This window comes from Pleurodeles waltl, chromosome 1_2 (genome assembly GCF_031143425.1).
Source record: "Pleurodeles waltl isolate 20211129_DDA chromosome 1_2, aPleWal1.hap1.20221129, whole genome shotgun sequence".
In the NCBI taxonomy this organism is placed as follows: Eukaryota; Metazoa; Chordata; class Amphibia; order Caudata; family Salamandridae; genus Pleurodeles; species Pleurodeles waltl.
Genome location: NC_090437.1, coordinates 1333889615 through 1333901794, shown reverse-complemented (window position 1 = coordinate 1333901794; position 12180 = coordinate 1333889615). Strand labels below are relative to the sequence as shown.

The window sequence follows — 12180 nt, the reverse complement described above, 5'->3', positions numbered from 1 at the left end:
CTTTTGTATTTTGCATAGCGCAAAAATAACCAGTCTAATTTTGCTGAAATTTGTTAACATTAGATATGAGGGTGTGCAGATGATTCTTTTGGGTATATCAGGTATTTAGAGAAAGTATTTCTTAACTTTATACATTTTTTAAACTTAGTCCTATCTTGTAGCACATTACTATTAAAAGTATAAAGCTGATTACATATGTAAAGTTTCAGATTTCCTACATGAACAAATGAAAGACCCATTTATGTTCACAGGCTAATGGAAACCTATGAACAAATACAGAACAAATAGAATACATCTTAATCTACAAACATTTTCTTTGCATTCTCTCTGGATCACAAAATAAGACTGACCCAAAAAGCCGAACAAACACCATCTTTCTTATGCAACCCTGTGATAAATTGACCCAGCAGGGAGCCACACAAACTACTATTTGGAGGACATGATAATTGGCCACTAGGAAACAACTAATAATAAAATGATCCTCTTTCATTCGCTTTGGCCTTCATATGTAACCCAATAGTACTAAAAGTTGCAAGGAAGTCCAAAAAATAAACTAGACTACATATGTAAAGTTTCAGAATTACTACATGAACAACAAAACAACACATCTATGGTCACATGATTATGTAAACCAACAAGCACATGCATAACAAATACAATACATAAAAAGAAAGAAATCACATTAAATCTGATTGCCACTCTGTAGTTATAGTTAGTATTTCCAAAGCTAGGCATTCCTTGGATAATAAATCCCTAATAACTGTCCACCCATTTGAGGGATCGCAACAAAACCTTCCAGGTCTTTAGCATTTGCTTCTTTTAGAGATGATGGAAATGTTTGTGGTGAATCCTTAAGGGAGTGCAAAGATAAAAGTGGTTCCCAAAATGCTTCTTTCCACCAATGCATTTTCCATTTACTATTGTATTTCAAATAGCGCAAAAACGGCTCAATGGATTCACATTAAATTGGGCAGAATTATACATTATGGTGCAGAGATGATGCTTTTTCAAACTTATTTAAAAATATATAAACACATTTCCCTACCACTTAACACTTAAATAAAGTGGTAATAGATAGAGACCTACTACTCACCTATATCTAAGGTCCTAACTCTGAGCATAGCTAAAGAGTAAACAATATGACTGCCTTTTAAGTCTCTAAAAACAGACATTACCTACTTATGTACTGGCTTGTCATCACCATGCTGCAAATTTATCACGGTATACCATGGCCCAATATATAAGTAATGCCTAGCTTCATTATTGGTTTGCAGTACCCTTGCCTCACTCATGGTGTTGCACGGGCAATGCAATACTTAAATCAGATTTGAAAAACAAAGCAAGCCAACCATGCGTGACCCTGCATTGACTGGGAAATCTGAAGAAACACAAGGCAGCGCAATTCGCTGTTTCACTGCTGAATTTCACAAATATCCATATGCCATGCCACTGCACCTACTCCACTATACGCTATTCAATCAATCAATTACAAGTTTGGAAAGTGCACTACTCACCTATAGGGTCTCAAGGCGCTGAGGGATGACCTCAGAGATCAGTCGAAGAGCCGGGTCTTGAGGTTCTTCCTGAACTGAGGCAGTGATGGCGAGTGTCTGAGGTGCGGTGGTAAGGTGTTCAATCCTTTTGCTGCCAGGTAAGAAAACAAAGACTTCTTTATGCGGGGTACATTGGCGAGTGACTGTTGGGACGAGCGGAGGGGTCTGGAAGGGTAGTACCATTTGAAGCGGTTGTTGAGGTGGTTGGGTCCATTGTCATGTCTCTGTAGACGTGTATGAGGAGTTTGGAGTTGATCCTCTTCTCGATGATGAGCCAGTAGAGGCTTCTCAGGTGTTCTGTGATGTGTTCTCCGCAGGGGATGTCTAGGATGAGTCTGGCGGCAGCGTTCTGGATCTGTTGCAGTTTGTTCAGGTTCTTCTTGGAGGTTCCAGCATTGAGGGCTTTGGCGTAGTCAAGTCAGCTTGTTACAAGGGCGTGTGTTATGGTTTTCCAGCAGTCGGTTGGTATACATCTGGCTATCTTTCATAGGAGTTGGAGGATGTGGAAGCAGGTGGAGGCAACTGAGTTGATCTGCCTGGTCATGGTGAGCGTTGAGTCGAGGATGATGCTGAGTTTGCATGCGTGGCCGTTTGGGGAGGTGGGGGGGTTCCCGAGTGTGGAGGGCCACCAGGAGTCATCCCAGGCCAATGATGAGGGTCCCATGATGAAGATCTCAGTTTTATCTGAGTTCAGTTTGAGGCAGCATTCCCTCATCCAAATGGCCACAGCTTTCATCCCGTCTCTGAAATTCTACCTGGCTGTTGATGGGTTCTCGGTCAGGGAGATGATCAGCTGGCTGTCATCGCCATAGGAGAGGATGTTCATCCTGTAGTTCCTGACAATGGTGGTGAGTGAGATCATGTATATTTTGAACAGCGTGGGGCTCAGCGATGATCCTTGGGGTACTCCAGAGCTGAAGTCGATGGGCTCTGATCAGTGAGGTGGGAGACTGACTCTGTGTTCTGCCAGGCAGAAAGGAGTGAATCCATTGAAGTGCTTTGCCTCGTATTCCTGCTGCGTGTATTCTGGTGCACAGTGAGATACTGTATTGAGGGTGGCTGAGAGATCAAGGAGGATGGGGGATGCTGTTTGACCTTGGTCGAGGAGGGAGTGTATGTCATCTGTGGCTGTGAGCAGGGTGGTTTTGATACTGTGCTTGGTTCTTAGTCCTGATTGGGAGACATCTAGGATGTTGTTGTCCTCGATGTGTTGGCAAAGCTGAGTGTTAATTGCTTTCTTGGCGACTTTAGCTGGGAAGGGTAGCAGTGAGGTGGGGCTGTAGTTCCTGAGGTCAGTTGGGTCAGCTGTGGGTTTCGTTAAAAGCGGATGAATCTCATGGTTGGTCGGGGCTCCAGAGTGGAGGCTGCTCATGATAGGGAGCATGTTGTCCATCGTGAGGGAGGTCCAGGTGTGCAGGAGTCTAGTGGGGTTGGCTGATTCGGGCTGATCCTTTGTCCCAGGTCACTTTCAGAGCAGCCGGTTGGAACATTGGCAGGAAAAACGATTTTTTTACTTTGAATTTGCCCACTGGGATAATGAACTGTGTTTTATTATTTTGTTTGGCTTCAGCAACCCACTTGGGATACAATTTTTAAATGTGCAGGACTACCTTTACCAGGATGCACTTTGCAGCTCACTTGAGCCCCACTGGGGCAAAACTGGTATTGAACTGATATCAGGTGCCTGCAATTAAATCTGCTGAGCAGCCAGGCAGTTGGCCTTTGAAATAGGAAGGACATGTTTGTTCTCTGCTGATGAAGGAATTAACCCAGAAACACGTGTCCAAAGATGTTTGAAAATACGAGGCCTGAAATAATGAAAATGCCAAAGAATTCTAGGTAAGTTGCTGACTTTGCTACATTCCATATTGACCAGTTGTGAGTGCGCTTTTATTCAGGACAACTCTCTCTTGTGTATATATATATATATATATATATATATATATATATATATATTTTTTTTTTTTTTAATTTATTTATTCCATCACAATCACCAGCTTTTCCTCCCGGGCCACAAACCATGGAAGTTTGGACCGGGTGGCAACTCCCCTGACATCCACAACTTCAGTTTCTCCGTGCTTGTGCTGAACAAACAGTCACGAGCACCACGCACTTCGGAGAAACAATCTCCTTGATCATGGGTCATGGATCAAGGAGTTTGTTTCTTCAAAACGCGTTGGTAGCTTGACTAGCTGTCACATTTATGCAAACAATACGCTACAGAGAAGGCGAATTTGGTGTCACGACGGTTTGTTCGGCGCAAGCATGGAGAAAATGAAGTTGTGGATATATATGTATATATATTTATATATATATATATATATATATCTACATATATATATATATATATATATATATATATATATATATATATATATATATATAAAAACTTCAGTTGGGCTTGCCTGGGATTGTATCTGACCAGCGCCCCATCACGGTAGGCATGAACTTTTGGATTTCACCCGGTCTATTGCAACCAGATCCCCCAGTTGGCGTTTTATGCTTTTAGGCATTAAGTTAAATCATTTATATGTCAAAATCATATATCATTGAATTCATATGTTGACTTCTACTTATTGGATGTGAGCCATTTTTGGTCTTGTTTAGTTCTTTAAATTAAGATCATTTCTCTAACCAGTTGTGGTATCTTTCAGTGTGGTGTTTTCACTATTTTGCTGTTTGAAATGTTGCACAAATACTATACACATTGCCTTACCCTGGCTAGCACTGTGGTTGCTGCTCAGACAGGGTGAATACCTCTGCCAACTAGAGACCTAGGCCAGTATCTATACTTTTATAGTGCTGCATTTGCATCATTTTTTTACGCAAAGCCCAAGCTTACAAAATATAATTGTATTTTGTACATTTGCGCCGCTTTTGCGTCACAAAAAATTACGCAAATGCGCCGCTAAAAAAGTATAAATACGGGCCCTAGTTTATAACAGTTGGCAGTCAGTTCTTATCACAATACTTTTCTTGGTAGACATCTAGAAAATACCCTGTCTGGAAGTCTGTTTTTCCATTTGGTGCTGCTCTCTTCCCCCAAACACAGAGGATGTGCACTCATTAACTGGAAATGTGGGCTTCGGAGCATGACGCATCTTGCAATTAGCCCGAGCCCATATGTACAAAAACTGGAGATGCACAGCCATTCTCTCATATTTTTCTAGAATATGAAGCAACTCTGCAGAACTAGCTTGGAGGTCTTCACACTATTTCTGGAACCACGTGACACATCAATGACAGATATATGGTGATGGAACTGTAGAAGCTTTTCTAGTAGAGTTTACCCAGTGCTTTCTCAAGTTATGGGTGGGAAACAGAGGCCCAGTGGGTGTCACATGTCCTGTTAATAGCCAAATCCAACCTAACAGGTGCAGTTACTAAAGTTAGTACCCTCTGGAAGCTCGCGGTTGGTGTAAGCTTTTTTTCCCAACACCAGTTGCTGCTTGAAGACGACTCTGAGAACGCCTACACTGAAGGGTTTCGCCTATCTACAAACAATTGCATCCCTGGTGAGCTCCTAAGTGGCACCCAAGACCTTGAAAATGAACAAAGTACTCATTGGCCCAACCAGTAGTGCCTCTACAGTTTGTGGGTGGAGCTCCAGTTCACTTTTGGAAGGTGGGCTACTGTGCTTTGGAGGGGATCTCTGCTGCAAACACCTCAGGCGCACTCTACTACCTAAAGGGGGAAATGGGATACAACCTCAGAAGGTGACCGCTCACTACAAGTGGGCTTTACAACTACTAGCATTTCTAGATCTTTGGTTAGGAAAGAGGTATAACCATTAAAATAAAATCCCACCTGGCGGGGGTGGTCTACCTAATTTTAACTGCCCAACTTTTCACACTTGTAAACAAAGAATATATTTTATTAAAAGGAATATGTTTAGACTGATTAAATTGGCATGTTCCACCTGAGTTCCACACTTGCGATCACCTCCTGGAGGAAGCCTGAACAACTCGACCTAGTTCCTGTTCGAGTCAAGTTTACATAGTCTCTTGGTTACCCATTCAGCAGTGTGATGGAACCTGAGGCCCTGGGAGGCCAGGGAGAAAGAAGAGCTGTTGCCCAGCAACCAATAACTGGGTTAGTGCCCAGGTGAATCCCTAGTTTGTCCAGTGAGTCCAGCAGAAGCATCCACGATTGCCCAGATGCACTGACTGGATGCTGTACACCCCAGGAAGGCTCCCAGAAACTGCCTGCAGTTTAGAATTAAACTCGTGAAGTGGAAAGGACTGAAACGTTTCAAACAGTGCAACAAGTTTCATCTGTGGTATAATTCTCAGTGAAACATAAACCTGCTGAGATTAACCAGCAGGTGCGTTGCCTTTGAAGTAGTTCCCTGCATGAATATGTTTGCAGCTTTTGTTATGTACATAAATGTTGTATTTGGAAAAAAATGCTCTCGAATCAGAACATGGTGAGATTGAAATCAGCACAAATGGTGCGTCAAGTTCTATTAATTATCAATGGTTGATATTCTTTTCTGAATATTTTATATTTTTCCAGGGGATTATGCAGCCCCCTCACTTGCAAGGGAAGCCTTCGCCACCAGAACAATTTAGGGGGAAATGTAGAAATTCTGCAATGTCATGAAATGGAAACGCCATATTTCTTGAACTTCTGCTCGCGTGAATTCACAGTTTCCACATCTAATCACACTGTGATTTAAATTTTATTGAAAATGTGAGCTCGGTTGCTGAGTGTAAATCGCTATTGTATGGGAGGCCATCTGGGCCAGTCACAGAGGTGATCAAGGCTGTAATTGTTTAGCACTGGCTCCAAAGTCATTCTCGGGGACCACCGAGTACCCAGCCTGCCTCCTCTGCCCTCTTGGAACTAAACCCACTAGTGGTCAATAAACCTCGGTTGAAACCAAACAAAAAGTGGAGCTCAGAGATGAGTAAAGATCCAGCAACTGGCTCTCTGTCTTCAGAAGTGGCCAAACATGGCCACTGAGGAGCCCAGAGACCACCTCTTCTAGGTCTTTTCATCACTCTGCCGCAAAGGACCCTCCTGTCACAAACACTCCCTTGGTTATCTGCGAAGGGGACGGGATCTCAAACACACAATGAGGCAAGGTTGAAGATCTGAATCAAGGTTTGAATGTAAACTAAACTCACTGTTATCATATGAAGGGGTTTAACCAGACTACAGAAGGCAGCCAACATCACCAGGTAAGATCCCATGATAAAAACATGTCTAACATGCAGTGATCCGGGCACTTACTGATCACGCAGACGGGTTACCTACCTTTAGGGCACCGGAGTTTGCAAAGTAAGTGGTCCCTCCGAAGCGCATGGTGAGCCAGATGTCGAAGACCTGCGCAGCGACGTGGCTCAGGGGCAGGTAGCTGAGAATATTCTCATTTTCTTTCTTGCCAGTATAGTCGCCGAAAATTTTCGTGGTCCATGTGATCTTCAGAACAAAAAGAAATGCAAGCTAATTCAGGAACTGGGACCTCCAAAATAAGCAAGCTAATTTCCACAATTAAAACGAGAAATAGTTTTGAATGTTTACTATATAGGTGAACAATGATTGGCCCTGAATGCTGCAGCCACAAGAGCTTTCATTGAATGGAAACTTCTCAGCTCTTCACCTGCCTTGTTCGTTTTGCATTCAGTTAGTCTCATCTCAGGAGTAACACTTGGATCTAAGACCACCAGGAGAAGGCCATCCTTTAAGACAGTGCCACAGTGCTCTAATAAGTTGGGGTGCCTCAACATGGGCTTAGACTTCTTACTTAATGCCACTGCTGTGCTGACCTGGAAAGCATCATGCGCATGTCCAGTGAAAGTCAATATGAAGTTGGCAAAATATTGCTGGGTGAGAAATACTACACCTATGCCAACACTGCGAGTGGACAATACATTCTGATAGGCTCAGTAAAAAAAGTTACAGAGCACATGAGAATTAAATGTCCTATGTGATTTATTTAGCATGGTCACATTTTGTGCTATTATAAGCAGAAGTCGCTGACCACATCCCTGGTTTATGAGCCACCTCACCTCGGAAAACTCCCCTGGCTCTCCATACAGAAAAGATGCCAATTCAAACTTGATCCACGTATACAAGGCAATAGACAACCAAGAACCCACCTACATGAACCAACACCTCAGCTGCCACCATCCTTCCAGACAGCTGAGGTCTGTATCTCTCTCCCTGGCACACACACCCGGCTTCCACCGCAGCAGAAGTGGAGGACACTCCTTCTACCTTGCGGCCCAGACATGGAATAACCTCCCTCCACAGTTGAGGACCCCTCCTTTCCTCTGGATTTCCGAAGGGCACCGAAGCCCTGGCTGTTCGACTGAACCTCACGTGCCCCCAGGCGCCTGGATACCCCCAGGCGATTAGCTGGGCTATATAAATCCACTGAGTGATTGATAGGATCACTGGGCAAGTTTCTACAGAGTGGAAATACATTCAGTAAAATGGAGTGCTGGTCTGGGGATGGGCTACGTGTGCAAGTGCAGCATGACCCCTCTGATAGAAGAGAGGGGAGCAAGGACCACTTCCACCTGCCTCCCGCCAGTCACCCCTGGCCTATACACCCTTACCAACCCTCACTTTCATGCCTGATGCATTGACCTACTGTGCTCATACATGATAATTCAGAAGGAACCACAAAAATGCTCCCTTTAAAAGCCCACATCACCCTGGTCATTCTTGCTCCACATTGGCGGCCAGTAAAGCTCATTATCTTCGTGCAGCTTGTGAAAGCTCCTTGCCATGGTCAAGAGAGGATTTCCAAAGGTGGTACTCACGTTGTCGTGGCTCAGCATCACCCCTTTTGGCTGTCCCGTGGTGCCGGAGGTATAGATCAGAATGCAACACTCATTGGCCTTCTGGGAAGCGATGATGTCATCCAATGTTTCATCAGGAACAGACGATCCCACCTGCATGAACTCTTTCCACTGTTGAGAGAAAACAATGAAGTATTAGAAAAAAAATAAAAAATAAACACTATTCATGAGATTGGGCATTCTGAGGCAAATGCAGTAAAAGTATGCATTTGCCTTTTTAGCAGTGAACAAGAACGTATCGATAGGCAAGATTTTAAATGTCCCAGAGACATTTTACCAGCAGGAGAGTCTAGTGACAGATCAGAAGAAATGAAGAACGAGGAAGCAAGATCTGAAGCACAGACCAGCATTCTGGTCTCCAAAGGCGGTTTTAAGAGGATGTTTAGTGTGTGGCAGTTTATGGACACTTCAGTGTAACAGACACCTGGCAGGATGTAGGCAGATTGGAGACCGTGCAGAGCAGGCATGGTGTGGTTGACTAGCCATACCATGATGGATTCAAGAATGTAAACCTGTGGTGGTGCTGTTAAACCAAGAAGAGTGTCACTGCTTGGCTTAAATCTCCAAAAAGTTCATTGAACTAACCACAGATGTTCACATCTGGAAATCCGTGGATTGAAATACTCATCATTACAGAGAGCCTGCATCTTCCTCTGTGCTGAACATTGACGGATTTTCAGAGGAAAAGGAAAGGAAGCAGCAGTCTAAGCACTCTCAACTGAGCTAAGAGAATGCTGGATACTAAGAGGTCTGGAGTTGGACTTTGCCTGCAGAGGGCTTTTTGGTAAATAAATGCAGAGTGGCCAATGAAAACTAATTTGAGTGAAGCTTGAGACAATGGACCTGAGAGCATGGTAGTCCAAAGTAAGGACAACTGCAATAATCAAGTAGAGGGCCTGCAGCGCCTTGGACAACCGAAGGACCTTTTAGGATCCTTAGACTTAAAAAGACAATTAACTGGGATTTTGACAATTTGAAGGGTTAGAAACAATTCCAAATCAAACATGAATCCATGGTGAGTGCAGGTCCCACAGGTTTGGCCAAGTGACAAAACTGTAAGGCTACTGAAGCGTGGACCAGATAAAGGAAGTCTTGATTACTCTATCCCATTTTAGGGCTTGGTGGCTGCTGCCTTTGGAAATCACACAAAAGAAGCACAATATGCCAACTGTTTAGGAAGAATGTATGCCAGGCCATCTGACGATTTCACCTTAAATACTATTGGGTTTGCTGACAGAACCAGGGGTGAGTATTGAGCCCTCAGAATTAGTAGATGCTACAGAAACACTGTGGTGCCCACAGCTCTGCTCTGAAGCCCACAGCTGGTGCTATTAAATACTGCGCGCCTAATACCACAGCTGCATAGACGTGAATCCACCTCAGGCCTCTTAATCCACTGCCAGAAACTCCTGGCCCCTTCATCTCACTCCTGCAGCTCCCTGCAGCTCCCTGCTTTTTCCCTTTATGCCCTTTTTTTTTACATCTTTCTCTTCCACCTCCTTTCCCCTTTCTGTGTTGTTACCACTCTCTGGAAGTGTCTGATGAGGAACAATTAATGCCAGTCCCCAAAAGTAGGTGCTGGTGGGCCCCACCAGCAACTACCAGCTCAAATAAATGCTGACTATTGTCCATAGGGACCAGATAACATTTATGTCCGGGCGGTGTAGTGTAAGGCAATGACTAGTAAGCAGACTGGAGACAAGAAAGGTCACCAAGAAGGAAAGACTTATTCATACAAACTCACATACTAAGACATAACTGAGCAGAAGATATAGAATGAGACCTGGTCTTGGTTGGACCGGGATTTGTAAATTATCATCAGATCCTGTCTCGGACTAGTTCCTTTTGGCCAAATCCTGGCACTTTGTAGCTTCCAACCTTACATCGTGGACTTGCAGAAGCAACTGGATGCCTTGAATTATTACTGTAAAATGAATACATTACAATAAACACTAAAAAGATCTACTTTTTGCAATTTGGTTGAAGGAAAGTAGCCTTCTCCTGGAAGTTCGATAATGGTAAGCTGAAGGCAAGGTACTTCCACCTGTACCTAGGAGTCTTGCATGATGCTGTGCTGTCTGCTCTGTTCCCTTTTAGCTAGATTTGTGCTATCCTCCTCAAACTCTGCTCTGTGTGGGAGGTGGTGTGGATGGTTGAGGGACTAAGGCCTGTGGTTCTACCTTACCGTGTAGAGGTTGGGTCTCTTTTCCTTCAGCTCATCCTTGTATTGTACAATAGCTTTGAGATGAGGCAGCTGGTCCTGGACCTAACAAGATACAAAGGTAAAGCAGTAACAAAGCAACCAGATACAGGAGGTGAAACGATAAGAGACAGCTCTTGCTTAATGATAAAGGTCTACTAAGTTGTAATTTACCATATCTGACAGAATTAAGAAAAAACTGAACAAACTCAGAGTGCAAGAGAACAATTTTACAGTCCTTGCTAGAACAACAAGGTACATTATTAACACATTAATAAACTCTAAAAACAGATGGACCTTCATTGGGTAAACTCAAGGGGTAAACACATGAAGAGTTTGTGCTGAAGGGCTGTGAAGACTCTGATTGACCCAATCTCTTCTTGTGATGTCACTACACCCCACAATGTTCCCTGGAAGCTGAAATTAATAAGTTGTATGGTCAATTAGTAACACAGCTACACAACCGCCTTTGTATGGTCTTTGGCATCAGATATACACTGTCACCAAAGAAATAAATGCCAAGTAAAGTCATGTATTTCATAGTGGGCATTTGCTGGCTGGCTGGTAGAATCTGAGATAGATGGACAAGCTTTTTTCCATGAAAGGCAGGAGGGGTCCAGTTCTCTTCCATAAAAAAACATCACTGTGTTTCCACACAAGAGCATTTTCTTTTCTCAGTCTTCTGCTATTGCACCTGCACACAAAACTCTGATTGCTGCAGGCCATTAGACGTGGATTCCCATGCAAGCCAACAGATTCATCCACTGTGAACCTATAGCTCACAAGTAGACAATATGAATCCAAAAGATGCTAAATCTGCCTTAACTGGGGTATTACAGCTGAATTCTAACAGCATATGTCATAGTTGCAGCATATCTTGTTGGTCAGAGCAGTATGAAATGTTTAACTGAACCACAGTTGTTCAAAGAGTGCCAAAGGTGGTTTGTGTGCATTATGGAGTGTTGGGTTCATGCAAACCGGACACCGGATGCAGAAATACTGTGTCTGGAACAGCTCTGTCCAGTGATGGTGCAGTGGTTGGTAGGTGGAGCCCCAGCATCAGGAGGATGTCCTTGGGCACAAATCAGGGGATGCACAGGCACAGCAGTCAGACCAGTGGGTGGACTGCCCACAGAAGGGGGGCTACGTGTTGCAACGCTAGCAGTGGTGCGCAGCTTGGTCAGCACATGCATGAGTTAGGGTTACCCTGTCTACTAACATACAGGTACATACATACCACAAACATCTCACACTCATGGGGAGGAGTGAAGTCCCTCAGTCATCAGAGAGGGGCCCTATAGGAAGTGTCATCAAGTGTTGAAGGAAAAAAAGGACTCGACCCCATAACTTTTGACAGCTGCCCCAAACTGCCAGTTGTGCCCAAATGGGGGTTACTGTACCTGTGTAGAAATGAGGTCAGCAGTCATTCATGATTAAACACAGTGCACCCAATCCTTAGCAAAGTTGAGTCCTGTACTGGGGAACAACATATCAAAACTATTTTGGATTACCTGTTGCAACATGAGCACCCAAGGAGCCCAAAAGCATGCCAGGTTACAGCCAATGACGTAACAAGCAGGGCAGTACTGAGGTATCACCCTGATTACTTCTGACC

At 43.9% G+C, this 12180-nt stretch overlaps 1 protein-coding gene across 1 annotated transcript in view; it reads right to left on the bottom strand.

Moving 5' to 3' along the window:
- Positions 1-12180, bottom strand: part of LOC138251794 (long-chain-fatty-acid--CoA ligase ACSBG2-like) — a 244117-nt gene that overhangs the window by 112172 nt on the left and 119765 nt on the right. The window contains exons 5-7 of the mRNA XM_069205679.1: positions 10551-10631; positions 8327-8476; positions 6813-6977 (exon numbers count right to left, since the gene is read on the bottom strand). Of these exons, the coding sequence (XP_069061780.1) occupies positions 6813-6977; positions 8327-8476; positions 10551-10631 (396 nt within the window). The remainder of the gene's footprint in view (positions 1-6812; positions 6978-8326; positions 8477-10550; positions 10632-12180) is intronic.